Genomic DNA, 27490 nt, shown 5'->3' on the forward strand with positions numbered 1-27490 from the left:
TGCACAAAACGTTCCCTTGAGATCTCCAATTTTCTTGAAGAGATCTCTAGTCTTTCCCATTCTGTTGTTTTCCTCGATTTCTTTGCATTGTTCATTTAAGAAGGCCTTCTTGTCTCTCCTTGCTATTCTCTGGAACTCTGCATTCAGTTGGGTATATCTTCCCCTTTCTCCCTTGCTTTTCGCTTCCCTTCTTTCGTGAGCTACTTGTAAAGCCTCATCAGACAGCCACTTGGCTTTCTTGCATTTCTTTTTCTTTGGGACGGATTTCGTTGCTGCCTCCTGAACAATGTTACGGACCTCCGTCCATAGTTCCTCAGGCACTCTGTCTATCAGGTCTAATCCCTGAAATCTATTCCTCACCTCCACTGTATATTCATCAGGGATATGATTTAGGTCATACCTGAATGGTTTAGTGGTTTTCCCGACGTTCTTCAATTTAAGCCAAAATTTTGCAAGAAGCAGCTCATGATCTGAGCCACAGTCAGCTTCAGGTCTTGTTTTTACTGACTGTATGGAGCGTCTCCATCTTTGGCTGCAAAGGACATAATCAATCTGATTTCGATATTGACCATCTGGTGACGTCCATGTGTAGAGTCGCCTCTTGTGCTGTTGGAAAAGAGTGTTTGCTATGATCAGCATGTTCTCTTGGCAAAACTCTATTAGCTTTTGTCCTGCTTCATTTTGTACACCAAGGCCATGCCTGCCTGTTATCCCGGTGATTTCTTGACTTCCTACTTTAGCATTCCAATCCCCTATGATAAAGAGGACATCTTTTTTTGGTGTTAGTTCTAGAAGGTGTTGTAGGTCTTCATAGAACCGATCAACCTCAGCTTCTTCGGCCTCAGTGGTTGGGGCATAGACTTGAATTACTGTGATGTTGAATGGTTTGCCTTGGATTCGTACTGAGATCATTCTATCATTTTTAAGATTGTACCCCAGTACTGCTTTTCCCACCCTTTTGTTGACTATGAGTGCTACTCCATTTCTTCTAAGGGATTCTTGCCCACAATAGTAGATATGATGGTCACCTGAATTAAATTCGCCCATGCCTGTCCATTTGAGTTCGCTGATTCCCAAGATGTCGATGTTCAATCTTGCCATCTCATGTTTGACCACCTCCAGCTTACCTTGATTCATTGATCTGACATTCCAGGTTCCTAAACAATATTGTTCTTTACAGCATCGGATTTTCTTTTCACCACCAGACACATCCACAGCTGAGTGTCCTTTCGGGTTTGGCCCAGCCGCTTCACTCTTTCTGGCGCTACTTGGAAATACCCTCTGCTCTTCCCCAGTAGCATATTGGACACCTTCCGACCTGAGGGGCTCATCTTCCGGCGTCATATCTTTTAGCCTTGTGATACGTTCCATGGGGTTTTCTTGGCAAGAATACTGGAGTGGGTTGCCATTTCCTTCTCCAGTGGACCACATTTTGTCAGAACTCTCTGCCATGACCTGTCCGTCTTGGGTGGCCCTGCACGGCATAACTTATGGCTTCACTGAGTTACGCAAGCCCCTTCGCCACAACAAGGCAGTGATCCATGAAGGGGCAATCTTTACTAATCTTCAAAGAGTAAATGCCACTGCAGGGGCATTGCTAGGTGTGCAAAAGTGTTGGGGCCCAGGCCCATAGGGCACAAATTGCCAGAAAATCTGCATATGCTAATTTAAATCTATATATGGAAATTTAGAAATAACTACAAAGAATTCTTGAAATTTCACAGGAGGCAAACCCAGCCAATTAATTCCTCATCCAAATCATCTCAAACAAAATAAATTCTTTAATTAATTTGCACTCTGACCCAATCATCGGAAGCCAATGGAAAATGTTATTTGTAAGCTTAATTGCCATGCAGGGGAAGATGTGTGTGTGTTTCAGTATGTGAGAAAGATCCTTCCGTCCCAGCTGCAATCCCCCTTGAAAATTGCCCCCTGTATAGCAATTAGGCTGAGAAAAAAAACACTTCCGTTGCCACCTGTAGACACTCAGTGCTTTGTGGAATAGATTCGGGGTGCTGAGAAAGATTCGGGGACCAGGCCCCATGGGACCAGGCCCTGTGCCACCCCCAGGAGCCTCCAAAATGAATGAGTTTCCCAATGCAGTGAACGCAAGATGTCACGGGGAAGAATGCCACAGATGGGCACACAGGACTGCTTTCAATGCCGATACTGCTGCAACCACTTGAAGAGAAACTGGGAGGGAGACGGGAGCCAGGGCCTGTTCATTGAGCATGTGCAGTTAGGGTGGGATGGGCTTCCCGCCAACAGCCGTCCTGCTGTGGCTGGGTCGGTCTCAGCATTATTTTATTTTATTTATTTATTTAAAATATTTCTTGGTCGCCTTTCAGGGCAGAAGCCCTCCCAAGGCGGCTTACAGCAATAAAATACATAAAAAAAAACATTAAGGCAGTTGAGGGGCAAATCCAATGGCAGGTCCATAAACAGGCAAAAGGTCAAGCACAGAGATATGAGTCCAGCAAGAGAGCAGTTCAAGGCAGGAGTAGTCAGTAAATAGGCAACGATCAAAGGCACAGTATTACCAGGCAAGAGGGAGAGTTCCAAGAGAGAGCCTGAGGCATGGCCAAGGTCCAAACACACATAAGTGATGACATTTAAAGCCCTAAGTGACTTGGGACCTCTCCCTATATATGTCTGCCCAAGAAGTGAGATCTGTTGGAGGGGCCCTCCGCTGCGTCCCACCAGTACGAGACATACACTATGGTGGGACGTGGGAGAGGGCCTTCTCTACTGTGGCACCCCGGTTGTAGAATTCCCTCCCCTTGGAGGCCTGATTGGCGCAGACATTGGTCTCATTTCGGCGCCAAGTAAAAACATGGCTTTTTACCAATGCCTTTGAGGGCTAAATGCATTCCCTAGCACATTGTTTTAACTGTTTTAGTGTTTTAGGTTTTAACTGGTTTTAGCTTGTTTAATAGTATTTATTGTTTTATACTGTTTAAATTGATTTTATCTGTCTGCCGCCCTGAGATCTTAATGATATAGGGTGGGATAGAAATGTTTTAAATAAATAAATAAGCAGTCAGATATCAATGCAGTCCAAGATGCAGAGTCAATCAGGGGTCCAAAGGGCAGTAGCACAAAGGTTCAGTCATGGCATAAAGTCAGAGAAACAAGGGTTCAAGGCACTGGAAGCTGAGGTAAGTTGTTATTCCAGGAGTGCCTAGACTGGAACTGCACGCTTATGTAGCTTGAGCGACCAGAGCCCCACTCAGAGCTCTGCTGCAGTTCATCACAGCCCCTCTGGCAAATGTCCTGCTTGTGAGGGGGCACTGCTCACAAGGTAGTCTTTACTCTCAAGGAGTCTCCTTCTGCAAGCAAGCACTCCTTCGCCTGACCACAGTCTCAGCCTGTACCTTCAGGTGCTGGCATTCTCAGGGGCAAGGTGGTGGCTTTGCATCCCCCACTGACTCAGGAGCAGAGCTTTCCACCTTTCGAGGGGAAAGATCTGAAGCTCTCTCCCCCGAGGGCCCAGGGCCTTCTCGGTCAGCCTCAGGGTCCCTTGAAGCGGCTTGTTCCTTGGGGACATCTGTCTCAGGAGGAAGAGGATTTCTCCTGGGAGGGCATGGCAACAGCTCTTTCAAACTCCAGGATGTTCCCAAATGAGGCTCTGCACAGGCACAGAAACCCCTAAAAAGGCTCTGCGCAGGGACCACAAAGAAGGACAACAGTATGAGGTAGATCACCACCATTTATTTTACTTTTGATTAACATTTATGTACCGCCTTATATGCTAAAAAGCCATCAAGGCAATGTAGAACAATTTAAAACAATAACTCCTTAAAACAAGGAGAACAAGAACATTACAAACAGTAAAAACGTTAAAATGGCATGTTTTAAAAGGTTACATTGAAGAGATATATTTTCATAGCCTTTCTAAAGGCCAAGAAAGTGGGGGCCTGACCATAGTTCTTGAGGAAATGCACTCCACAGTTTGGGGGCAACACAGGAGAAAGGCCTCTCCCAGTAATGGCACCCTCAAAAGGGCTGCTCCTGCAAATCTTAATGATGGCTGGGGTGGGGTGGGGTAGCAAGACAGGTGGTCCCTACTGTGCTAAGATACAGTTGTAATGAAAAGCTGAGGACAACAGATAGCCATTTGCCCAAGACTGCTCAGCAAACCTATGCCCAAGCAGGAAGATCAGCCTGGCCCCAACTGGATATAAAAGTCTGTTTACAACTCACCACTTCATTCTGGCGTCATCTCTTTGATCTCTGTCCTCTAGCTTTGCCCTCCACTCCCTTGCCTAAGGACTTAAAAGCTGCAATTCCCTAACAAAAAGGAATTTCAAAGGGAGACAAGATCATGAAACTGCAGAACCAGAATGCATCAGGACGTCTGACTCATTTGTTAGGGGATGAGGACTACGGTTTCATCCTGTCCCATTACAGGCGCTAATTAGCTCAGCAATGCTAAGATGACTGTGTTATATTACCAAATACTGCTGCTTTGAAGGGCCACTGTGCTAATTTTGCATGCATTTAAACTTCAATTGAATCATCACAGACTGTGGCTTTTGCATTTCAGGGCATTTCACCCTACTGTTTTAACTTTTCTCTCCCTGTAACTATGCATATATATGTGTCTGCCAATGGAAGGTAACATTTTGTTTCATGAATCTGATGAAGTGGACTCTGGCCCATGAAATCGCATGCCATAAGAAATGTACTAGTGCTTTAAGGTGCTACAGGACTCTTTGCTGCTTTCCTTGCAATGCAGCTACCCCCCTGGCAGAGGGAGTGGCCCTTGGTAGGCCTAACTTGCTCCCACAGTTGGAGCATGTCCTGAAGGAAAAACCATAAGGAAGGCCATAAACCCAGAGGCCTACCAGAGAACCCCCAGGGGTGACCTAACGCAAAAACCAAAACAAGCGCCAATGGAAGAGGATAAAGTAGACAACAGGAAGAAAAAGGAAAGGCGGTGAAGGACAAAAGAAAAAAGAATGCTATTCAGCATGGTGTCCTCAAAGATGGAGAAGGCTCCCAACCAGGTGGGGTGGAACTTCAGGCAGTGTGGGGTCCAATTACCCCTTTCAGGCTGCCCCCGCGCCCCAACAGGCTGCACTTTTGCTGTGGTGCCAAACAAAAAATCAGCCTGAAAACAAGGTAAATTTATCCTTAGTAAGTGCCCATAGCCGTCCGCTGCCGAATTTTGGTGGCGTACTACCTGATTTTTCTTCCCCCCCACACACATTTTTTTTTGCAGGGGTGACAGGGGTAGTGGGGGCCATACGGGGGGGAAGGGGCTGGATGCAGTCCACAGGCCATGTGTTGCTTACCCCTGCTCTCAATAATGCTGCTGCAGCGGCAGTCAAAGAAAAACTGGAAGGGAAGGCATCAGCCTAAAGCCACAATCCTATGCATCTTCAGACAGAAAAAAGGCCTATAACTTCCAGCATGCTGCAGCCATGCTGGGAGCTGTAGGCCCTTTTTTCTGTCCAAACATGCATAGGATTGCGTCCTGAATGAAGGCTCCTGATGGAGGATCTGCACAAACGCAAAACCCATAGGTGTGATACATGGAGACCACAAAGAGGAATACTGCATTTCATGCATCGGATGAAGTGGACTCTAGTGCATGAAATCTCATGCCATTATTAGTCTTTAAAGTGTGACAGACAGGGCTCTTCACTGCTTTTGTTGCAACCCAGCTACCCCTCTGAATGTATTTCCCCTTTTCTCATATAGATAGATAGATAGATAGATAGATTAGTTTGCAAGCCTGAGGACAGGGCTTGCATTTCATTTTTCACTGATCTACAGCACCTGCTACCAGGACTGTACTGAATTTCTGACTGATGTGAAAGACACTTTGGGACAAAATATTTGCATGAAAAGCAAGATAACAACATAACAAAATAGATATGAAGTTCCCGTGTTTAAATGTGAGAGTAGTCTTTGCACTGCCTGTCTGTTAACATCATTGTTAGTTTTAAAAGATCTTCAACGGCTGTCATGTTTCCTTGGCCTCCCCCTTCCTCATGCACACACACAGGAAGAGAGGTTTCGTTCATTACAGATGCAAATCCTTGAAGACTCTCAGGCTACAAAGGAATGACAACAGGGGATCCAAATGGGAGCTACGATGTTGCCAGCAGCTTGAAACAAGACTTGCTGCCTAGAATAACTTAGGGAGGGATGCCCCTCCCTTCCAGTGATGCTCCCCTACATCGACCCTCACACATCGCCAACTGGGTCAGCCATCTCAGCTCCGCCTCTTAACTTTTCCCGCTTCACTCTGTGCTACGGTCTAGCATCCCTCAGGTCATGCCCTGCGCTCTTCTCCTCCTGGATTCTCACAGAGGGCTTCAGGCCCAGCCATCTGGGTGTTAGCATCCTGAGAAGCACGCTCGGGAAGATGCCTCCCTCGGTTCTGGCTGTTCCCCTTCTGAATCTGAACTGCTAACTATGTCTGTACACTCAGAATCAATCCTGACATTGGCATTCAGCAATGCAAGCCCCTCTCCTCTTTCCTACTACATGGATTGCACTCAAGACCAAAAACACGTAGAACAAGGGGGGTAAAAGGGAATCAGGCACCTTGCCAGACCAACTGGAAATAACTAAGAACATGAGGACATAAGCAGAGCCCTGCTGGATCAGATCAGAGGCCTGTCTATTCTGCTCCCAGAGCAGCCAACCAGATACCCCAGAGAAGCTCACGAGGACATGAGTGCAAGAGCAGCTTCCTGCTTGCGTTCCCCAACAAATGGCACACTGCTTCTGATACTGGAAGTAATACACAGCCATCATTACTAGCTGACATGGATAGACTGATTCTCAATGAATTTCTCTAATCCCGGTTTAAAGCCATCCAAGTTGGTGGCCATCACCAGTTCTTGCAGTAGTGAATTCCAAAGTTTAACAGTGTGAAGAAGTACTATGTGAAGAAGTACTTTCTTTTATCTGCCCTGAATTTTATCTGCTTCCAAATCCCGGGAAGTACTAGTTCCCCTCTACTCAGCACTGGTTAGGCCTCATCTGGAGTACTGTGTCCAGTTCTGGCCACCACACTTTAAGAAGGATGCAGACAAACTGGAGAGGGTTCAGAGGAGGGCAACAAAGATGATCAGGGGACTGGAAACAAAGCCCTCTGAGGAGAGACTGAAAGAACTGGGCATGTTTATCCTTGAGAAGAGAAGACTGAGGGGAGATAGGATAGCGCTCTTCAAGTACTCGAAAGATTGTTCTTGATCATCCCAGAGTGCAGGACACGGAATAATGGGCTCAAGTTACAGGAAGCCAGATTCCGGCTGAACATCAGGAAAAACGTCCTGACTGTTAGAGCAATACGACAATGGAACCAATTCCCTAGGGAGGTGGTGGGCTCTCCCACACTGGAGGCCTTCAAGATGAGGCTGGACAGCCATCTGTCAGGGATGCTCTGACTTAGATTCCTGCATTGAGCAGGGGGTTGGACTCGATGGTCTTGTAGGCCCCTTCCAGCCCTACTATTCTATGATTCTATGAATCTCCTGCCATTCAGCTTCAGGGGATGACCCTGAAGTTCTACAAGAAAGGGAGAAGAAGGTCTCCCTATCTACTTTCCTCACACTATGCATAATTTTATACACCTCTATCACATCTCCCCATATGCACTTTTTTTTCTGTGCTAAACAGCTAACCACCCATTACAAAAAATGGGATACTAGCCAGTGACATATTTATTCATTTATCTAATTAATAGATTCCTAGCCCATCTTTCAGGGCTCAATGGCCTCACAAGGCAGTTTACAGAATTTATTTTTTTAAAGCACATTAAAATATTGTAAGAACACCAATAAATTCAACAAATTACAATTTCAAGAACCATCCATAAAAAAAACAACAGCAGAAAATACCTTTTTCAAAGCCCTGCACATGAATCAAAGACAGTCTGAAATAAAAATGTCTTCAGTGTTCTCTTAAAAACAGTAGTCACAAGGCTGTCCATACTTACTTGGGAAAGAAGTTCCAGAGGTATGGAGCCACCACTGAGAAGGCCCATACCTGGTACCTGTCAATCATTGCATACCTTGTTAATATACTCCTAGAAGGGCCTTGACCCATTTGGTCTCTATGGCTTCCTTAGAAGAAACATTTTATTCGACTGCTGTTGCTTGTTTTATTTGTATCTATCTATTGGCTTTAGTAAATGTTCCGGACTGGGATTTTAAATGGGTTGTTTTAGTGCTGGTTCCTACTAATGTTTTATTTATTTATTTATTTATTAGTTTGCTTTATTTGTGCCCCACCTTTCTACCCCAAAAAATAGCACTCAAGGCAGCTTACAGAAACAATTAAAATGGATTAGAACAGTAAAACAATACATTAAAATATAATAAAACATAACAATTACAGGAAAAGAGCTATTATTAAAAACAACACTGAACTCAAGAGACCCACTTCCAGGCTAAAAGCCTTCTTGAATAAAGCGGTCTTTGCCTGCTGGCAAAAGGACAGCAGAGAGGGAGTGAACCTAGCCTCACTTGGGAGGGAGGCGCACAGTCTGGGAGCAGCCACTGAAAAGGCCCTCTCTCGGGTCATCACTAAACATGTCTCTGCAGGTGGTGGTCTCGAATCGAAGGGCGGGCTTCTCCAAAAGACCTTAAGAACCCAGCAGGCTCCTTTGGGAGAAGTCGGTCTTTCAGGTAGCCTGGTCTGAAGCCATATTGTATTGTATTGACATTAAAAGGGGGGGGGGGCGGCAGCCGCCTTGGATGGGTTTTCAGTCTTAAAGGTGTCATATAAAACATTTTAATAAAATAATAAATAAATAAAATAATCTTAGGGTGCAATCCTTTGCATGTTTAGACAGAAAAAAGTCCTACAACTCTGGCCGGGGAATGCTCAGAGTTGGAGGACTTACTTCGATTACATGTAGGTTGGCTTGGTTACAATAAGGTACTAGGGCAGGGGTGTCGAACCTCTTTTAGCCTGAGGGCCAATTTTCATTTTGGAGAAGCTCAGGGGCGGGGGGCTCCATTCCAGTGGTGGGCAGAGCTGAAGACAAAGTGGGTACCAAAGTAACAGCATATTTTAATTTAAAGCTCTTACTGCCAGTAACCCATGGCCTGACTGAAGTCCATCAGGAAAAGAGCCTTCAGTGTGGTGGCCCCCTTCCTTTGGAATTCCCTGCCTTTGGAGGTCAGGCAGGCGCCAACGTTGTGTTTCTTTTGGCGTCTCCTGAAAACATTGTTATTTCAGGAAGCCTTCCTCAAGTGACCGGCTGCGGTCACTTGGTTTTATCAGAATTCTTGTTTCATTTTTTTTTTTAATACATTATTTTAACATGGTGTTTTTATTCTTTATCCTGTCTGCTGGTCACCACTCTGAGGTCTTTGGATGTGGAGCGGTATACAAATGTGGTAAACAAACAAACAAACAAACAAAACCTTAGGAGAGGCATTTCAAACTTTGGGAGGAAAACTGGGAAACTGCCAAACAACAGGTGGGTGGGGTGGGAGAAGTTTGAACCACCTGGTGATATGGAGAAGGGGATGTGGACATCTGGGGAACCTCAGAGGGCTGGGATGGGACTCCAAGCAGGCCAGATTTGGCCCCCTGGTCTGAGGTTCAACACCGCTGGACTAGGGGATGATCCAAAGGCTTCCCAGAAAATATAAATTTTGAAAAGGGACTTTGAAATTAGGAGGTCACAGGGAGGTGTTTTTGGGGGTTTGCTTGATGTTCTTATAGGCCCCTTCCAACCCTACTATTCTATGATGCATTTCCAAGCATAAGGGACATGGATGACATAAGGTCTCAAGAATGAGTGTGCCGGGATAGAAGAGTTAAGAAGGGCCAAGGCTACAGAGGCCTTTGAAGATAAGGCCAAGTTGCCTGCACAGTTTCTAGGAGAGGACTGGAAGCCAGTGAAGGGATTTAAGGAGGGGAATTACCTGGTGAGAATGATCAGAGAGGTGAATAATTTTGGCAGCAGAGTGCTGGATGGAGCGTTCTTACTGGCAGGCTTTAAAAACTTTCTTTGCATCCTCATGACCTGCTCCACCTTGGAGCAGGCCTTCAGGGGCTGCACCTGCTGTTGGGCCATAGAGACGGACTGGGGATACTGCTGGTGTACCACCCACCCTGCTGCCCAGCATCCCTGACTGTGCTGGCAGAGGCAGTCTTGAGTGTGGTGTTGGAGGAACCCAGGACTCAACTTCTGGGTGAGTTCAACTTCCACGCTGAGGCTGTCTCTGGAGCTCCAGCTCGGGACTTCATGGCCTCCATGACAACCATGGGGCTGTATCAGTTTGTCATTGGCCCAAGACATGAAGCGGGGCATACCCTTGATTTGGTTTTTGCTCCAAGTTGTGAGTTGGGTGGTCTGAAGACCAGGGGGTCCAAGTAACCCCATTCTCATGGTCAGACCATTTCCTGGTGAGGTTTGAACTCACGGTGCTACTTCCCTCCTGCAGGGGTGGGGGACCCATTCGGATGGTCCGCCCCAGGAGACCAATGGAATCCAATTGATTTCTGAATGCTCTCAGGGATTTTCCAGTGGAGAGAGCAGGTGATCCAGCTGAGGCCCTAGTCTCACTGTGGAATGGTGAGATGTGGAGGGCCATCGATTTGATTGCACCTGAGTGCCCTCTCCAGCACTGTAGAGCCCACTCTACTCCTTGGTATACTGGGGAGCTGTGGTCAATGAAACAGGCTGGATGTCAGCTAGAGCACCAATGGCGTAAGACTCAAAGCGAAGATGACCGAGCAAGCTCTAGAGCACATAACCATGCCTACTGCGTGGCAGTGCAGGCAGCAAAGAAGAAGCTGTCCAGAGGAACTCTTCCGGGTGGTCTGCGGGTTAACACCTTCCCCAGCAAATGGGACCCTGGCCCCGTCAAGGACCTGCTGCGACCTTTTTGCATCGCACTTTGAGGACAAAATCGCTTGTCTCCACAGCAAACTTGACGCTGTTGTTATCACAGTTCCAGTCGAGGTGTCTGATGCCACCATCTGTCCGATTCGGTGGGATCAGTTCCAGTTCCTGCGGCCTGATAACGTGGACAAGCTGCTTGCAGTAATGCAACCAACCACATGCCTTCTCGATCCCTGCCCCTCGGCTGATAAAAGCTAGCTGAGGAGGTATCCAAGGAGTGATAAATGCTTCCCTCCGGGAAGGGGTGGTCCCTGCTGTCCTTAAGGAGGCAGTAGCGCGGACACTTCAGAAGAAGCTCACTCTGGACCCAACAGTATTAGATAACTACCGCCCAGTTGCAAATACCCCTTTCTTAGGGAAGATACTTGAGAGGGTCATGGCGGAGCAACTGCAGGCACTCTTGGAGGATACTGATTATCTAGACCCATTTCAATCTGGGTTTCGTCCTGGTTACGGGACTGAATCAGCACTGGCCACCCTGATGGATGACCTTTATCGAGAGAGGGTCAGGGGGAGTGCAACCCCGTTAAGTCTGCTCGATCTCTCATCGGCTTTTGATACCATCAACCATGGTATCCTCCTGGATCGGCTCCATGGGATGGGTATCGGAGGCAGTGTGTTACAGTGTTTCTGGTCCGACATATAGGGCTGATTTCAGAGACTAACATTAGGTGACTATTTCTCAGCCCCTTGGCAATTGAGCTATGGGGTGCCGCAGGGCACCATCTTGTCCCCAATGTTGTTTAACATCTATATGAAGCCACTGGGAGAGGTCATTGGGGGATTTGGAGCTAAATGCCATCAGTATGCTGATGAGACACATCTCTGTCTCCCTGTGACATCTGAATCAGGAGAGGCTGTGCAAGTTCAGGATCAGTGTCTAAACTCAGTAATGGGCTGGATGAGGGCCAATAAACTGAAGCTGAATCCTAGTGAGACGGAAGTCCTGTGGGTGAGTGGTTCCCAAGTCCAGGAGATAGGCTCATTGCCTGTTCTGGATGGGGTTGCACTCCCTCTGAAAGATCAACTTTGTAGTCCGGGGGTACTCCTAGATCCATTGTTGTCACTGGAGGCCCAAGTGGCTGCTGCAGCTCGGAGTGCCTTTTACCAGCTTTGGCTGGTTTGCCAGCTACTCCTGGACAGGGATGGCTTGGCCACGGTGGTACAGGCATTAGTAACCTCAAGACTGGATTACTGCAATGCGCTCTATGTGGGGCTGCCCTTGAGGATGGTCCGGGAGGTGGAGCTGGTGCAGAATGCAGCAGTTCGGCTGTTGTTAGGAGCTGCCCCTTTTTAGCATGTAACTCCTTTGCTGAGGGAACTGCACTGGCTGCCTACTTGCTACCAGGCCAGGTTTGAGGTATTAGTACTAGTGTACAAATCCCTAAACAACTTGGGACCAGGATACCTGAGAGAGAGTACCTTCTTCTATACCAACCTGCCCAGGCACTGAGGTCATCGCAGAGCTTGCTCCTGGTTGTTCCACATGGACCTATGGCCTGGCTGGAGTCCACCAGGAAGACAGCCTTCAGTGTAGTGGCCCCCTTCCTGTGGAACTCCCTGCCTTTGGACGTCAGGCAAGCACCAACGTTGTGTTGCTTTCGGTGCCTCCTGAAGATGTTGTTATTCCAAAAGGCTTTCCCTGAGTGACCAGCCACGGTTTATTATGTTCAGAATCTGTTATTTTAAAATGTTTTAATTGTGGGGTTTTATTCTTTTATCTTGTTGTTCATCTTTGATGTGGAGCACTATATAAATATTGTAAAAAAATAAAAAAATAATAAATAAAAAAGGCCATTGAGACATACCTGTATATCGAGATGTTTTCGATTGGTTCATTCGTTACGCTGTCGCTGAGGATTATCCCTCTGGGAGACACTTTCAGAGTTACCTTCCGGAGTTTTCGACTGCTTGCTTTTGCCTTGGGAAAGAGAGAAGGAAACATCCCAGGTGTTTTGTGAGTCTGGCCAAGATAAATCGACTTGGAAATGTTATTATCTAACAGGCACACATTAACCACGTAAATGACTAATGAGCTAATTTACTCGTCACTACTGGTACTGCTGAACTGAAGTTTCATGGGTGAACATTTCTGGTGCACAAAAATGAGTACAGAGCGGACAACTCTTCTTGGGAAGAGCCTTTTTGGCACTGTTTTGTTTCTCTCTGCTGCACCTCTTGGCAGCTTCCTTGGAACAATTTACTTAACAAAGAGGGAGGGTTCTTCTTATTGGCTGTGTAATCCATCTAAATAGGGATCATGTAGATCAGGGCTAGGCAAACCTCCTGGTGTGGCCCTTGCCGGCTCCCACCATTGCCACATCACTACAACAACCTATAACTGCTTGCAAGCTAAAGTTTGGCAATTGTAGCATTCTTTAGTGGCTTGCCACTGAAAATCAATATTTTTGGTTGTTGTTGACACCGCCCCACAGAATTCCATGGGGTACCACCAGCCATAGTAGTGCAGGCTGCAGGGGACAGCGGAAGAGATAAAAATGGCCCCCATTTCACAGTTCTCCCCCCCACAAATTATTATTCAAATGAGAGGGGACTGTTTCAGAGAGGGTGACCTTTCTGGGCAAACGTCACATCCCTGTTTTAGCTTAGCCCTAATACAAGGAAGTTGCTATTCTCAACTAGGGATGTAAGAAAAATCCACAACTGATTCGAATGAGAATGGATTTCTGTGAATCCGAGCAGCGGATTCTGCAGCAGACTGGCTTTATCTGAGGCGCACAGACTTGCAGACCAATTTTTTAAGGGTGGGGGATTAGCACAAGTGTGCATTTGCAAATGGACAAAATCCTTATACAAAAAATCCAATTCCATCAGTGAGCGGACGATGGAATGAAAGATGCCTGACCAGCTGAGAAACACAGACACAACGAATTTAACAAAATCCATAGGGCAGTATCCAATGGTACTCTGACACAGAGTAGACCCATTGAAGTGAATGGGCCTAGTCTATGTAGGACTACCACTGGGTACTGCCCATACATCCCTATTCTCAACTATCTGAACATCTAACAAATGGGTGGACATTTGAATGCAGGAGATGTGCGGACTGAAGCTCACTTCTATATGCCCATATTATTGACTCTTTGCTTCCTCGCCTGTTAAGCATGATAATCTCTGCCTCGTTCCTTATTATGAAGTACGCTGGTTGCTCGAGGTGCAGATAGACCTGGGATGAAGGTGGGGATGGAATGACTTGCTGACAGGGGCAGGGTTCCATCTGAAACCTGAGATTGAGTAGAACATTCTCCCACCATCCCAAGCCACCATCCCAAACTGGTCGAGGACAATGGAAATTGTAGAGCAAAACTTCTGGAGTGGAATGATGCTCTGAAGATCTGCACTCCTCCTAGAGGATCAGGATCACAGTTTGAGGGTCTTCTTGGATCCAGCATTGTCACTAGAGACACAGGTGGACTCAGTGGCACGGAGCATCTTTTATCTGCTTAGACTGATATATCAACTACATCTTATCTGGACAGAGATAACCAAGCTACAGTCATCCACGCTCTGGTAACCTCTTGTCTGGATTACTGCAATGCGTTATATGTGGGGCTGCCTTGGAAAACCGTCTGCAAACTTCAGCTGGTCCAAAACAGGACAGCGTGTTTGTTAATGGGGACTGGCCAACATGATAATATTATGCCAGTATTTTCCATCTGTGCTGGCTGCCAGCCCATTTCCAGACCAGATTCACAGTGCTATTTTAACATTCAAAGCCCTAAACAGCCTGGGGCCAGGTTAACTGAAGGATCGTCTCCTCTCATATACATCTTCCCGGACCCTAAGATCATTTTCAGCAGTCCTTCCCTGGGAGCCCTCACAAGTGAGGTAGGTGGCTACTAAGAAGAGGGCCTTTTCTGTTTTGGCGGCCGGGTTGTGGAATGAGTTTCCCAGAGAGGCTTGCCTGGTGCCTACATTGTATTCTTTTCAGCGCCAGGTGAAGAGCTTTTTATTTTCCAAGGCATTTTAGATTTTCAGTTTCTGTTTTAAATCTGTTACTGTATTTTAAATTTTTGCAATGCTGCTACGGTCTATTTGGTTATCATTTTTATATTATACTAGTTTTAAACTTTTATATTGTATTTTATTGTATTGTATTTCATGGTCTTAATTGCTGTGAACTGCACAGATGGCTTCGGCTATTGGGCGGTAAAGAAATGTAATAAATAAATAAGAAATGTAATAAATAAATAAATAAATAAATATTTAAAGAAAAATTTGCAAAGCTTCCTTTATTCTAGGAAATGTTTCAAAACCTGTTATAAATCATGATCACTTTATGTTGGCTAATTCCCTATAATTGCAATCATTTTATGCATTTTATGAACTACATTCTATTTTATGAACTGAAGTTTTATGGGATGTTAATGTTACTTGAGTGAGTTTTTCCCCAGCGAACTTGTACATGACTTCAGAATACGGCAATTAAGTGTTAAGAAGTGGAACCTGTGACAAAATGTTGCAGCGTGAAGAGCTGGTGTTCAGATTTCCAGCTACTTCATTCCATTCCATCCGCTGCAACAGCCAGAGTTCTGTGTCCATTGAGCACACGCAGTCCTCATTGGGCTGTTTTGGAGTTGTCCCCTTTGGTTCTACCCCTACCCTCGACCCCAATTATTTTTACCCTGTTGATACCTCGCTTGCATGTGCATGGGGTGTGTGTCCGATTGTGGCTGTGTAAGCAATGGCACCCAGAGCCTGAATTTCAGAAATAGAGGGAATTAAGGCTACACAAAACCTAAATCCACCCACATAAATGTGATGGCAAAAATATTTAATAAGATGCAAAAAAATAAAAGAATCAGCAAATAAACCCGACTGTGATTTAAAATTAGGGCTGCAAGCATTACTACGTTTAATTTGTAGGTTCATCAACTAAAACTTTAGTTAATTAAAATTGCCCTCATGGATTCATCAGCAAGACTATGAGTTAAGAGTATGTGTCCCTGAATTTATTTTGGTTCTAGCATGGTAACGTCATAGGGAATTATAAAAAAATTAAAGATTGCCTGACTAACAGTGATTGTAATTTTGGTTTATTCAATTGTACATTATCTCAGGGAGATCTATATTGACATTTTGATAGGAAGCAAATTTATTTAAATTTAAAATTGAGTAATTAGCAGATGACGGATCTTTAAAACAGTGGGAAATCCACTTTTAATCTATATTAGGCCATCATTTGAGAATATGCAATAATATTACTTTAGGGTTGAAATTCTGAACATATCTACTAGAAAGCAGGTCTTATCAAATCCGTCAGGGCTTGTCCCGAAGCAAGCATGTAAAATCCAGGTTTCTTTAAATCAGCTTTGGTTACAGCAAACCACAGTTCCTTGAGTTTGTACGAAACACAGAACTGCAGTTTGTTCAGCAAAAGCTTTCTCACACCCAAAGCGAGAGGGGCTAGTGCATAAACCTGAGACTCACTGCTGATCACCTAAACCAGGGGTGCACAACCTTTTCAGTCCCATCCAGCGTTGGCTGTGCACACACACACACACACTCCCCCCCCCCGCCCTGCCCCCAAACACACCTCAGCACGCAGGAATTGCTGGGTGGTGGGGTGGTGGTAAAAGCCCTGCGCAAGAGCTCAGAGAGTAGCAGCAGGTCACGTGAACCTGTGGAACAGGATGTGCAAGTAACTCGCATGTCCTGTTTTTGCACTTCTTTGTAATGTATGAAATGGGGGCTACTCACATCGGATGTGCATAGGGAAAGGTCCACAAGCCTCCATTTGAGATACTACAAAGAAGTATGAAAACAAGACGGGTGAATCGCACATGCTTCCAGTTCCACCTACAAAACTGTCAAAGCCTTCCTGTGGCTGAATGGGAGAAGGAGTTACTTGCTCGACCTTCAAAGCGCTGCTCTGTATTAAACACAGCAGAACTACAGAGGCTGCATGTGAAGTTCTGCCTCTGCTGCCCTTACAGCAGCAGCAGTGTCACCAGGTTGCCACGAGCAACCAAAGACATTTGGGATGGGGTGGGGTGGGGTGGGAAGTCAAGGACTACTTTAGAAACCAGATCACGAACACTCACCGTTGCTACAATTCTTTTGACAGCAGCAGCAGATAACTCTTCTCCTTTGGGCTGTTCAACCAGAGTCATGCCCAAGTACTTCAGGTTGAAAAGCATGCCTTCCAATAAGGTTTCTCTGGTGTCAGTCCAGTTTTCTGGGAGCTCTGTGGAATTAAGAAGAGTATTTATTATTGAGAACGCTTGGGATGACACGTTGCATGAACGGAGGGATGGACATAAGTTGCAATTCCCCCTATTTACCCAGGGACAGTCCCCTGTCAGGGTGGACACTGAGCCCATAGAATCCCAGAGTAGTTCTGATTCTGAGGAAGAGCAGCTGCTCCTGGGAGAGGAGCGCGCTCATCCCTCCCAGGGCCAACAGCTGGCAGAGATTCCTCCCACCGGCATTCCTGACATAGATAGCGGTCCCGGGAGTGAGAGAGCGTGGGAAGAGGTCTTGCTGGACGCGCGACGCCAACGCAGGGAGCGGCGCCAAATGGAGGGCGCGGAAAGGAGGCGTAGTGCCTGGTTGGCGCGCAAGCAACGGTTGTGCCCAGAGGTTCCAAAGGAAAAGGGGAGGGACTCTCCCTAGCCCGTTAAGTTCAGGGTCTGCCAGTGATTCTCCTTCAAACGGGGACTAACTGTTCCCACTTAGGGCATAGGTACTCTGCTGCTCATAGCTAGTTGCTAACAGTAGAGTCGTTAAGTTGTAAAAGAGGAATAAAGCTTTGAAAAGAATCCCTTTGTCTGTGTCTGGACTTGGCTACTGGATTAGACTGAGAGAGGCCTCCAAGGAGCCCTTGACATCCCCATTTTCAAGTCCAAAACATCTGGACGGCACCAGGTTGGGGAAGACTGTCTTAGGTAGTGTTTCCTGGCACGAGAACTGGACAAGCGGGTCCCTACTTTCATCTGTGGATGGAAGGACAAGGAATAAAGGCCTTTCCAGATGAAAAACGGAATCCAAACACACAGCGGCCTAGTTCACACGATCACTATGGCTTAAACAAGCCATCAAAACAACCCTCAAATAACCCATGGGCTGTTGTTGGGTTATTTCAGGGTTGTTTCCCCCTCCAGCAAGCTATGCTGCCCAGGTTCAGATGACATGACAAGCCACGCCTGGACAGGTAATTAGGCAAATGGCACCCGGCGCACACCAGGGCTTCTTTAAGACGTGGTGATGGTGTGAACTGGGTCTGTTGGAGGTGTAAGATCCAAAGAGCACTTCCCCCTTTTCTAATTAACATAGTTCTTATAAGCTGAGAATCAGTGTTATTGACATTGAACAGTCTAAGGGCACAATCCTACCAGGATAGGCAGCCGCCTCTGAACTCGGAGGCAACTGCCTATCTATTACAGGGCAGGAGAAATGCGGAGGGGATTGTCCCCTCCGTGCTTCAGCCGCCCTGCATTTGCGGCTAGACAGCTGATTTCAGCAGTTTAGCCGCGGGAAGGCGGAGTGGGGGAAGCGGCTGCCGGATGACACGTAGGATGTGTCATACTGGCTTTTTGCCTTCCCCGCCCCGGAACGCCCCCGTTTTTGCCACTCCGCACTCCTCTTCTGAGCATGGAGCCATTCCAAGCTGCCTCCGAGGCAGCATGGGAGGGGAGGAAGGTCGGTTCTCAGGGAACCAACCTATCCTATGGCCGTCTAGCCACTGACTAGCGGCCACAGGATTGTGCCCTCAGTGTATTAAATATTTAGGGGTACAATTTCATGGCACATCTCACTGAAAAGATTATGTCAAAACTGCTAAACTTCAAGCTTTAAAAGCGCACTGTGTTATAGCAGTTTAAATGTTAGACCAGGGATGGGGAGACTCAGCTTCAGATCCCCAGCCAATCAGGATGGATGACTCTGAGAGTTTCGCTTTCTTCCACCTTTGATTATTTTTTTTTTAAATTTCAGGTTCTTTCCATCCTGTTTATGAAGGAGTTTGTGAATTTTGTTAAGTTCTTTTCAGACGAAACCGAACAAAATTCTCACCCACCTGCACCTGCCAAGTTCAATCTGTACAGCTATTCCCAGCATGGGAATACTTGTCTGCCATGTAGATGTTAAAGATGAGGAGCCTGACAGAAAAAAGGTGTGGCACACCTAATTATGCACCACAAACACGGCTGAATGCACAATGATTCAAAGCCAGACTTTTAAGAGCTAAGCACTCAAAGCTCTGGGCCTGGATGAACAAATCTGTCAGTTTTACTTTCTCCCGCACTGAACATTTTGAAATCTCAATTTCTTTCCATCCTGTTTATGAAGAAATTTGTGAACTTAGATACATTCTTATCAAAAAATGAACCAAATGAAATTCTCCACCATGCCTGCCACCCAGCTGGAGTAACCATCTCTGCACGTAACTTACCTCACAGTATAGCTGTGGGGGTACAACTCCTGTATATTGCCTTATGATCTTTGGAGGAAGGGTGGGATAAAAATTAAATTCATAAATATTTTTTTAAAAAAATCTTTTAAAAATCTCTAAGGCTGTGTTTTGCTTGGACAAGCTATGATGATTTAGCACACCCTAGGTTTTAAAAAAACGTTCTCAAGAGAAATACCCCCTCAGTTGGATTATGGTGATGGAATTCGGAGGAATGACTCAAAAGGTTGTTCCAAAGAACTGCTTTTTGACGGCTTTCCTATATGTTGTACATGGGTGGGGAGTGAATTGTAGTCTGACACATCTGGAGGGAGTCAGGTTGGGGAAAGCCGAGTTATCTCTTGTGCACATAAAATTCTTCTACCCTGGCCAAAGTTGTAGCACATGAATTGATGACAGACTGTCCCAAGAAATGTTTGCTCGAACACATTGCTAAGGATAATATCCATAGCTGGGCCAAGAAATGTGAAGACATTATGCTTAATTATTGCCTGACCTCCCAACAAACAAACAGCTGTCTCATTTGTACTATTAAAACGGGGCATAATCCACGGGGACGTTTCCTGTGCAGGCCTCAGGAAATGCTCACGAACCGAGTGAATGACTGGAACTCCCCCCCCAGATTGTGCTATACGGGTCAAACTGCCAGCCACCCCTCCGCCGCCCTCATCAGTTCATGAGAAACCGTCAGGAGAGGTAGGCCTCCTCTCTCATTGCATCATGGTAGAATAACTTCTGCAACGTACTTGCGCAGAATCGGAAAAATTCGTGCTATACCTTGCCATATTATGGAAGGTTGTGTAGACCCGTGGCGGGAAGGGGAAGGAGAAGAAAGAACAGCAGCATTCAGGTTTCCAGATTTTTGCTCGCCGTGGCAAGTGCCCTCCATCTGGCATGCGTGACAAGCCACTCACCTTCCCTCCAACTCTGAAGCTGCAGATGTGGGTGGGAATCATCCCAGCAGCTGCAGTGCCTCTGCCCAGCATTGGCTGGGTCCGCATGCTCCCCACCTACCTTTCCCACAGGGGCTTCCTGTTTCGTTGCTGGCTGACTACATTTCCCTGTGCCAAGTAGCAGCCAAGCAAACAAGGGAGAGACAGGAGCAGGAACCTGTCCTGCTATGGCTAGATCAGGCTCAGGTTAAACTAGGGGCCACCCAAAAGCAAGTCGATCCGCAAGCAAGGGTCAAATGCACAGTTTTATCAGGCAAGAGGGAGCAATCCCAAAGAGAAGTCTGAAGAGCAGCCAAGGTGAAAACACAGGTAAACAGTCAGATACCACACACAGTCCAAGAAGCAGAGTCAAGCAGGAGCCCAAGGTCAGTAGCACAGAGGTTCAATCTCAAGATAAGGTCAGGAAAACAGGATACAAGGCAGTAGGAGCCAGTAAAAACTCTTTTTCCAGCCCTGGCTAGGCAGACACTGATGGCTTTTAACCCCAAAGCCTGCTGAGCCCCACCCAGGGCTCAGCTACAGTACATTAGAGCTCTCTGGTCAGAGTTCTGCTCATCAGGAGTCACTTCCTCCTGAGGAGTCCTTCCTTGCAAGCAAACAGTCCTTCTCACGGGAGCCCTACTGGCCTGCCTCTTGAGGCGACAATGCTCCTGGGGGCCAGAGGGCTGCTCAGCCTCTGTCTCGGAGGCTGAGTCCCATCCCCCTGACAGGGAGGGAACTGCAGTCATCTCCCCTGAAGGCCCCAGCTCCTCCTGGTCTGGTGACAGTCACTGCTCTGGGATGCCCTCAGTTTCTGGGAGCCCTGGCTCTTCTTCTGAGGAGGAAGAATCCTCCAGTGGGGACATGACAGAACCTGGCAGCCTCTGTTTTGGTTTGACTAGCAACGCCAGCTCCAAATGGTGGGCACCTGGCAGCATGCAACCTCACTTTTCAGCATTACCTCTACCAACTCTCTTCTAGCCGATGGGGAGAAGCCACCCCAAACTTTCTTCCCACCTTCTAAACACTTTGGATATCCCTTGCTAGAGAAAAACAAGCCTCCCCACAGCATCACAAGTACACTTCCACAGCCATCTCCTGCTCAGGTCTCCCAGTGGCTCTCCCACGTAACCGCTCATTCTACTTGCCGATTTCTTATCATTATGAATTGGTAAGTGGTATAATTTCACATTAACAACACAGCAACAAAACTCTTGCTAACTCTGTGTTAAAAACTGCCCCAGAAGCTTCAAGCCAGAAATAAGTAGTGCATAAAAGCATTTAGACGCTTGCCCCTCTCCTGGATTACAGCTGTGTCAGCTATGGTACCCTACTACGTAAAGCACAGATACTCTACTACATCATCCCAAGGCCCAAATTCCAGTTCGGAGAAGCTCTCAGAGGCCACATTCCTGTGGTGGATGGGACCAAAGGCAAAAGGGGCAGAGTCAAAAATACCAGTATATTTTAGCTTCAAGCTCGTACTGCCAGTAACTAAGCCTTAGGAGAGGCATTTCAATCTTTCAGAATGGGGAGAAAAACTGCACAAAAGCCAAGAAACCATCAGACAATTGGTGGTTGGGGGAAAGGGAGTGGTAAAGAGGCACAGCCATCTAGGGAACTCCAGAGAGCCGGATCAGGACCCCTGCGCCTCTGATGTAAAGCCTGTGTTGATACTTTGGTGCAGCTTGCATATTACTCAGCGACAATGGATAACTAACGCTGCATACCTTTACACACTTACTTGGGAACAAGACCTACTGAACTCAGTGGGACTTATCTCTGAGTAGACAGATATAGGATCATGCTGTAACAGACAACTTTGTCTAAAATTTATTTATTTATTTAATCCATTTCTGAGCTGACTTTCACAGTGGTTCGTGCAACCGCTTCCCTACTGGATGCTTGCCCCTCTTGGCTTATAAAAACCAGCAGGGAGGGAACAGCCAGCTGGGCTAGGGAGGTGATTAATGCCTCCTGGCGAGAGGGCGTGGCCCCAGGCTGCCTGAAAGAGGCGGTGGTGAGACCACTCCTGAAGAAATCCTCCCTAGACCCGGAAAACCTTAACAATTATAGGATGGTTGCAAATGTTCCATTCCTGGGCAAAGTTCTTGAGAGGGTGGTTGCAAGCCAGCTCTAGACAACCTTGGATGAGACTGATTATCTGGATCCATTTCAGTCGGGGTTCAGGCCTGGTTTTGTCATGGAAACAGCCTTGGTCACCCTGTATGATGACCTAAGTCAGGAGAAAGACAGGGGGAGTGTGACCTTATTGATTCTCCTTGATCTCTCAGCAGCTTTTGATACCGTCGACCATGGTATCCTTTTGGGGTGACTGTCTAAGCTGGGAGTGGGAGGTACTGCACTGCAGTGGTTTCGCTCCTACTTGGAGGGTCAGCTCCAGAAGGTGATGCTTGGGGAACGTTGCTCGGCCCTGTGGATTCTCCAATATGAGGTTCCACAGGGGTCAGTTTTGTCCCCCATGTTGTTCAACATCTACACGAAACTGCTGACTGCGGTAATCTGGAGTTTTGGAGTGCATTGTCATCAGTATGCTGATGACATGCAGCTCTATTTCTCCTTTTCATCTTCCTTCAGGTGAAGCTGTGGATGTGCTGAATCAGTGCCTGGCTGCGAGGATGGACTGGATGAGGCCTAAAATACTGACGCACAATCCAGACAAGACTGAGATGCTGTTGGTGGGTGGTTCTGCTGACTGAATGGAGGGTGTTCAACCTGTTCTGGATGGGGTTGCACTCCCCCCAAAGGAGCAGGTCCGTAGCTTGGGGATGCTCCTGGAACCATCTTTGCCACTTGAGGCTTAAGTGGCCTCAGGGGCACAGAGGGCCTTCTACCAACTTTGGTTGGTGGCCCAGCCACGCCCCTATCTGAACAGGGATAACCTGGCTTCAGTTGTCTATGCTCTGGTAACCTCCAAGTTAGATTAGTGCAATGCACTCTACATGGGGCTGCCTTTGAAGATGGTTCAGAAGCTGCAGCTTGTGCAAAATGCAGCAGCCAGACTTGTAACAGGGACCAGAAGGTCCACACATATAAGACTGAATCTGGCCTGCTTGCACTGGCTGCCTATATGCTTCCGAGCTCAATTCAAGGTGCTGGTTTTAACCTATAAAGCCCTACATGGCTTGGGACCACAATACCTGATGGAGCGCCTCTCCCAAAATGAACCAACCTGTACACTACACTCTGCATCTAAGGTCCTCCTCCAGGTGCCTCCTCCAAGGGAAGCTCAGAAGGCAGCAACAAGGGAGAGGGCCTTCTCAGTGGTGGCCCTCCATCTGTGGAACAAGCTCCCCACTGAGGTCTGCCTAGAACCAACATTATTATCTTTTCAGCATCAGGTTAAGATCTATCTCTTTTCCCAGGCATTTGGCAGCACATGATGTGTTTTAATTGGTCCTGGATGTGTCTTTAGTTATGACTTGACAGTTCAAAGTTGTTTTTAGTTATATGTTATTTGTGTATATTGTCTGTGTGCTTTTATGTCAATGGCTTTTAAACTTTGTATATTGAATTTTAACATTTTAACTTTTGTACACCGCCTAGAGCGCTTCGGCTATGGGGTGGTATAGAAATGTAATAAATCATAATCATAATAGTTTTCCAAAGGGGGCTTACAGCATAAAAACAATATGAATATATTAACAAAATCATATCAAATGCAAACCATTTTAAATAAAACCAGTTTCAATCAAACACAATTTCAAAATATCCATCAGCAGCAAATTGCCTAAATGTTTTCAATTAAAACCCAGGGAGAACAGATGAGTTTTAAAAACCCTCTTAAAAGTAGCCACAAATGTGGTCAGCTGCAACTCTCTCAGGAGGGAATTCCACTGGGTAGGGACCACCACTGAAAAGGCCCTTTCTGTAGTGCCCACCAACCTTTCCAAACTTGGTAACAGGCCAGCAAGCAGGGCCTTCTTGATGGTGGCCTCTGCCCTATGGATGATCTTAAAACACAGGCAACTACACATGGGTGTAGCCACTCCTTCAAACAGATACTTTGGAGGGAATTTTGGGCCATGTTTCAACCAGAAGGCTGAAGGCAGAATGCCTGGTCAAGTACAGGAGACAAGCTCCCAAAGAACCACCTTACAATTCAGGATTATGTGGGATGGGATTGATGTTTCAGGGAATCTGGTCTCACCTGTGTGCTTGCTTGTACACTCCCACAATAACAGATCACCCTCAAATCCCTCCCAGCCCCCCCCCCGCCATCCCAAAGATGTATCAAGATAGATGAAACAGCTGTGCACAGTCTTAAATATACTCTCCTCTTCATTAACTTTTCACTGCCTCAAGGCCCGTGAGATGTCTTGGGTTGTCACTCAGCCAGAACACTATTATCTTCTCGGCCAGTTGCCAGAATTGGAGGATGCACAGCCAGCAATTTTTCAGCCAAAGCTCTTATTTCAGCTCATGCGTATGTGTTCGCTGCCACAGCACACCACTATGCACTACGTTATGTGGCAGGGAGGGGAGTGATAACTGGTTTGGTCATCTAGTGCACTACAGTAGCGGCTGCCTGCAAGCCCTAACTAGGCCAACTCTCTGGTACTGCTGCATCTGTGGTCTCTCTCTCTCTCTCTCTCTCTCTCACACACACACACACACACACACACACACCCAGCCAGGCAGGCTGGTCAAAGTGCAGAACACTAGGTTGCACAGTACAGTCCTGGACCAGTTGAGGAAGCATTTAGAATCATAGAATCATAAAATAGTAGAGTTGGAAGGGGCCTACAAGGCCATCGAGTCCAACCCCCCGCTCAATTCAGGAATCCAAGTCAGAGCATCCCTGACAGGTGGCTGTCCAGCTTCGTCTTGAACGCCTCCAGTGTCGGAGAGCCCACTGCCTCCCTAGGTAATTGGTTCCATTGTCGTATTGCTCTAACAGTCAGGACGTTTTTCCTGATGTACAGCCGGAATCTGGCTTCCTGTCACTTGATCCCATTATTACGTGTCCTATACTCTGGGATGATCAAGAAGAGATCCTGGCCTTCCTCTCTGTGGCAACCTTTCGAGTACTTGAAGAGCGCTACCATATCTCCCTTTAGTCTTCTCTTCCCAAGGCTAAACATGCCCAGTTCTTTCAGTCTCTCCTCATAGGGCTTTGTTTCCAGTCCCCTGATTATCCTCGTTGCCCTCTTCTGAACCTTTTCCAGTTTGTCTGCCTCCTTCTTAAAGTGTGGTGCCCAGAACTGGACACAGTACTCAAGTTGAGGCCTAACCAGTGCTGAGTAGAGGGGAACTAGTACTTCACGTGATTTGAAAGCTATACTTCTATTAATGCAGCCCAAAATAGCATTTGCCTTTTTTGCGGCCACATCACATTGTTGGCTCATATTCAGCTTGTAATCTACAACAATTCCAAGTTCCTTCTCACTTGTAGTACTGTTGAGCCAAGTATCCCCCATCTTATAACTGTGCATTTGGTTTCTTTTTCCTAGGTGCAGAACTTGGCATTTATCCCTATTAAATTTCATTCCACTGTTTTCAGCCCAGTGCTCCAGCCTCTCACGACCACTTTGAATTTTGTTTCTCTCTTCTAGGAGAGAGTTTGTGTCACCTGCAAATTTGATAAGCATTCCCTGAACCTCCTCCTCCAAGTCATTAATAAAAGTGTTGAAGAGCACTGGGCCCAGGACTGAGCCCTGCGGTACCCCGCTCGTTACCTCTCCCCAGGTTGAGAAGATCCCATTGATAAGCATTCTTTGAGTCCGATTCTGTAGCCAACTGTGGATCCACCGGATCGTTGTTTCATCTAGCCCACTTTGAGCTAGTTTGCTCATCAGGATATCATGGGGCACTTTGTCGAAAGCTCTGCTGAAGTTGAAGTGTATTATGTCTACAGCATTCCCACAGTCCACAAGGGAGGTTACCTGATCAAAACATGAGATCAGATTCGTCTGGCAGGATTTGTTCTTGACAAATCCATGTTGGCTTCGAGTAATCACTGCATTATTTTCAAGGTGCTTACAGATGGATTGCTTGATAATCTGCTCCAGAACTTTCCCAGGGATTGATGTCAGACTGACTGGTCTGTAGTTCCCAGTTTCCTCCTTTTTACCCTTTTGAAGATAGGGACCACATTAGCCCTCCTCCAGTCATCTGGCACTTCACCCGTCCTCCATGATTGTTCAAAGATAATAGACAGTGGTTCTGAGACCTCTTCTGCCAGTTCCTTTATTACTCTAGGCGGCAGTTCATCTGGCCCTGCAGATTTGAACTCATTCAAAGTAATCAGGTGTTGCTGATTTCCTTCACACAGGACAGGCACTCTACACAAGCTCAGTAGCACATTGCCCATAGGTCCCTTAAAACACACACACAGCCAGAACCTTTCTTTTCCCCCGAAGGAGAGACACTCTGCACATGTTCAAAGGCACACAGGTTGAAGGTACTAGAAATTATTATTATTATTATTATTATTATTATTATATTTATTTATTTATACATTTATATCCCGCTTTTTCTCCTCCTTAAGGAACCCAAGGAATCCATTTTGTTTTGGATACAAGAAAAAGGTGGCAACACAAGTTCTAGGCAGACATTCAGAATCTATGGACAATGAGGGCCAGGCATAGGAGGAAGAGAGAGGGAACTGGGATCGTGCCCACTATCTCCTTCCCTGGCTTTCATTTGTCTGACTGTTTGAAGAAACCCGCGTCAGCCTTCCCACCCCTGGGGCCCAAAAGATGAGTTGGCCCACAACATACAACATCCCCAGCAAGCATAGCTGTGCATGATGGGAGTTGTAGTCCGACATGTCCGGAGGACCCCAGGTTGGAGAAGGCTGGCAAAGATGCATAGTGCATATATGGAGGCTCAATTCAGGCTCTGGGACAAATGCAGGGAGATTGAGAGCCAGTGTGGTGTAGCGGTTAGAGCACTGGACTGGGCCTTGGGAGATCCAGATTCTAGTCTCCACTTGGCCATGAAGCTCACTGCGTGACTTTGGGCCAGTCACTGACTCTCAGCCTAACCCACCTCGCAGGCTTGTTGTGAGGATAAAATGGAGAGGAGGACCATGTAAGGCACCCTGGGTTCCTTGCAAGAGGAGAAAAGGTAGGGTATGAATGTAATAACAAATAAAAAATAAAATTCACTACTAGAGTCTTCCCCAACCTGGTGCCCTATAGATGTTTTGGACTACAACTCCCAGCATTCCTGACCATAGGCCATGCTGGCTGGGGAAAGTTGGGAGTTGTAGTCCAACAC

General features: G+C 46.6%; 1 protein-coding gene across 4 annotated transcripts in view; it reads right to left on the reverse strand.

Moving 5' to 3' along the window:
• LDLRAP1 (low density lipoprotein receptor adaptor protein 1) overlaps positions 1–27490 on the reverse strand; it is a 113506-nt gene that overhangs the window by 49455 nt on the left and 36561 nt on the right. For all 4 annotated transcript variants that reach the window (XM_084815864.1, XM_084815865.1, XM_084815866.1 and 1 more), the window contains exons 2-3: positions 16948–17090; positions 12691–12803 (exon numbers count right to left, since the gene is read on the reverse strand). In XM_084815864.1, coding sequence (XP_084671990.1) covers positions 12691–12803; positions 16948–17090 — 256 coding nt within the window. The remainder of the gene's footprint in view (positions 1–12690; positions 12804–16947; positions 17091–27490) is intronic.

Source organism: Heloderma suspectum, chromosome 10 (genome assembly GCF_057233095.1).
Source record: "Heloderma suspectum isolate Gila_16-S chromosome 10, 16-S_ref, whole genome shotgun sequence".
Lineage (NCBI taxonomy): Eukaryota > Metazoa > Chordata > Lepidosauria > Squamata > Helodermatidae > Heloderma > Heloderma suspectum.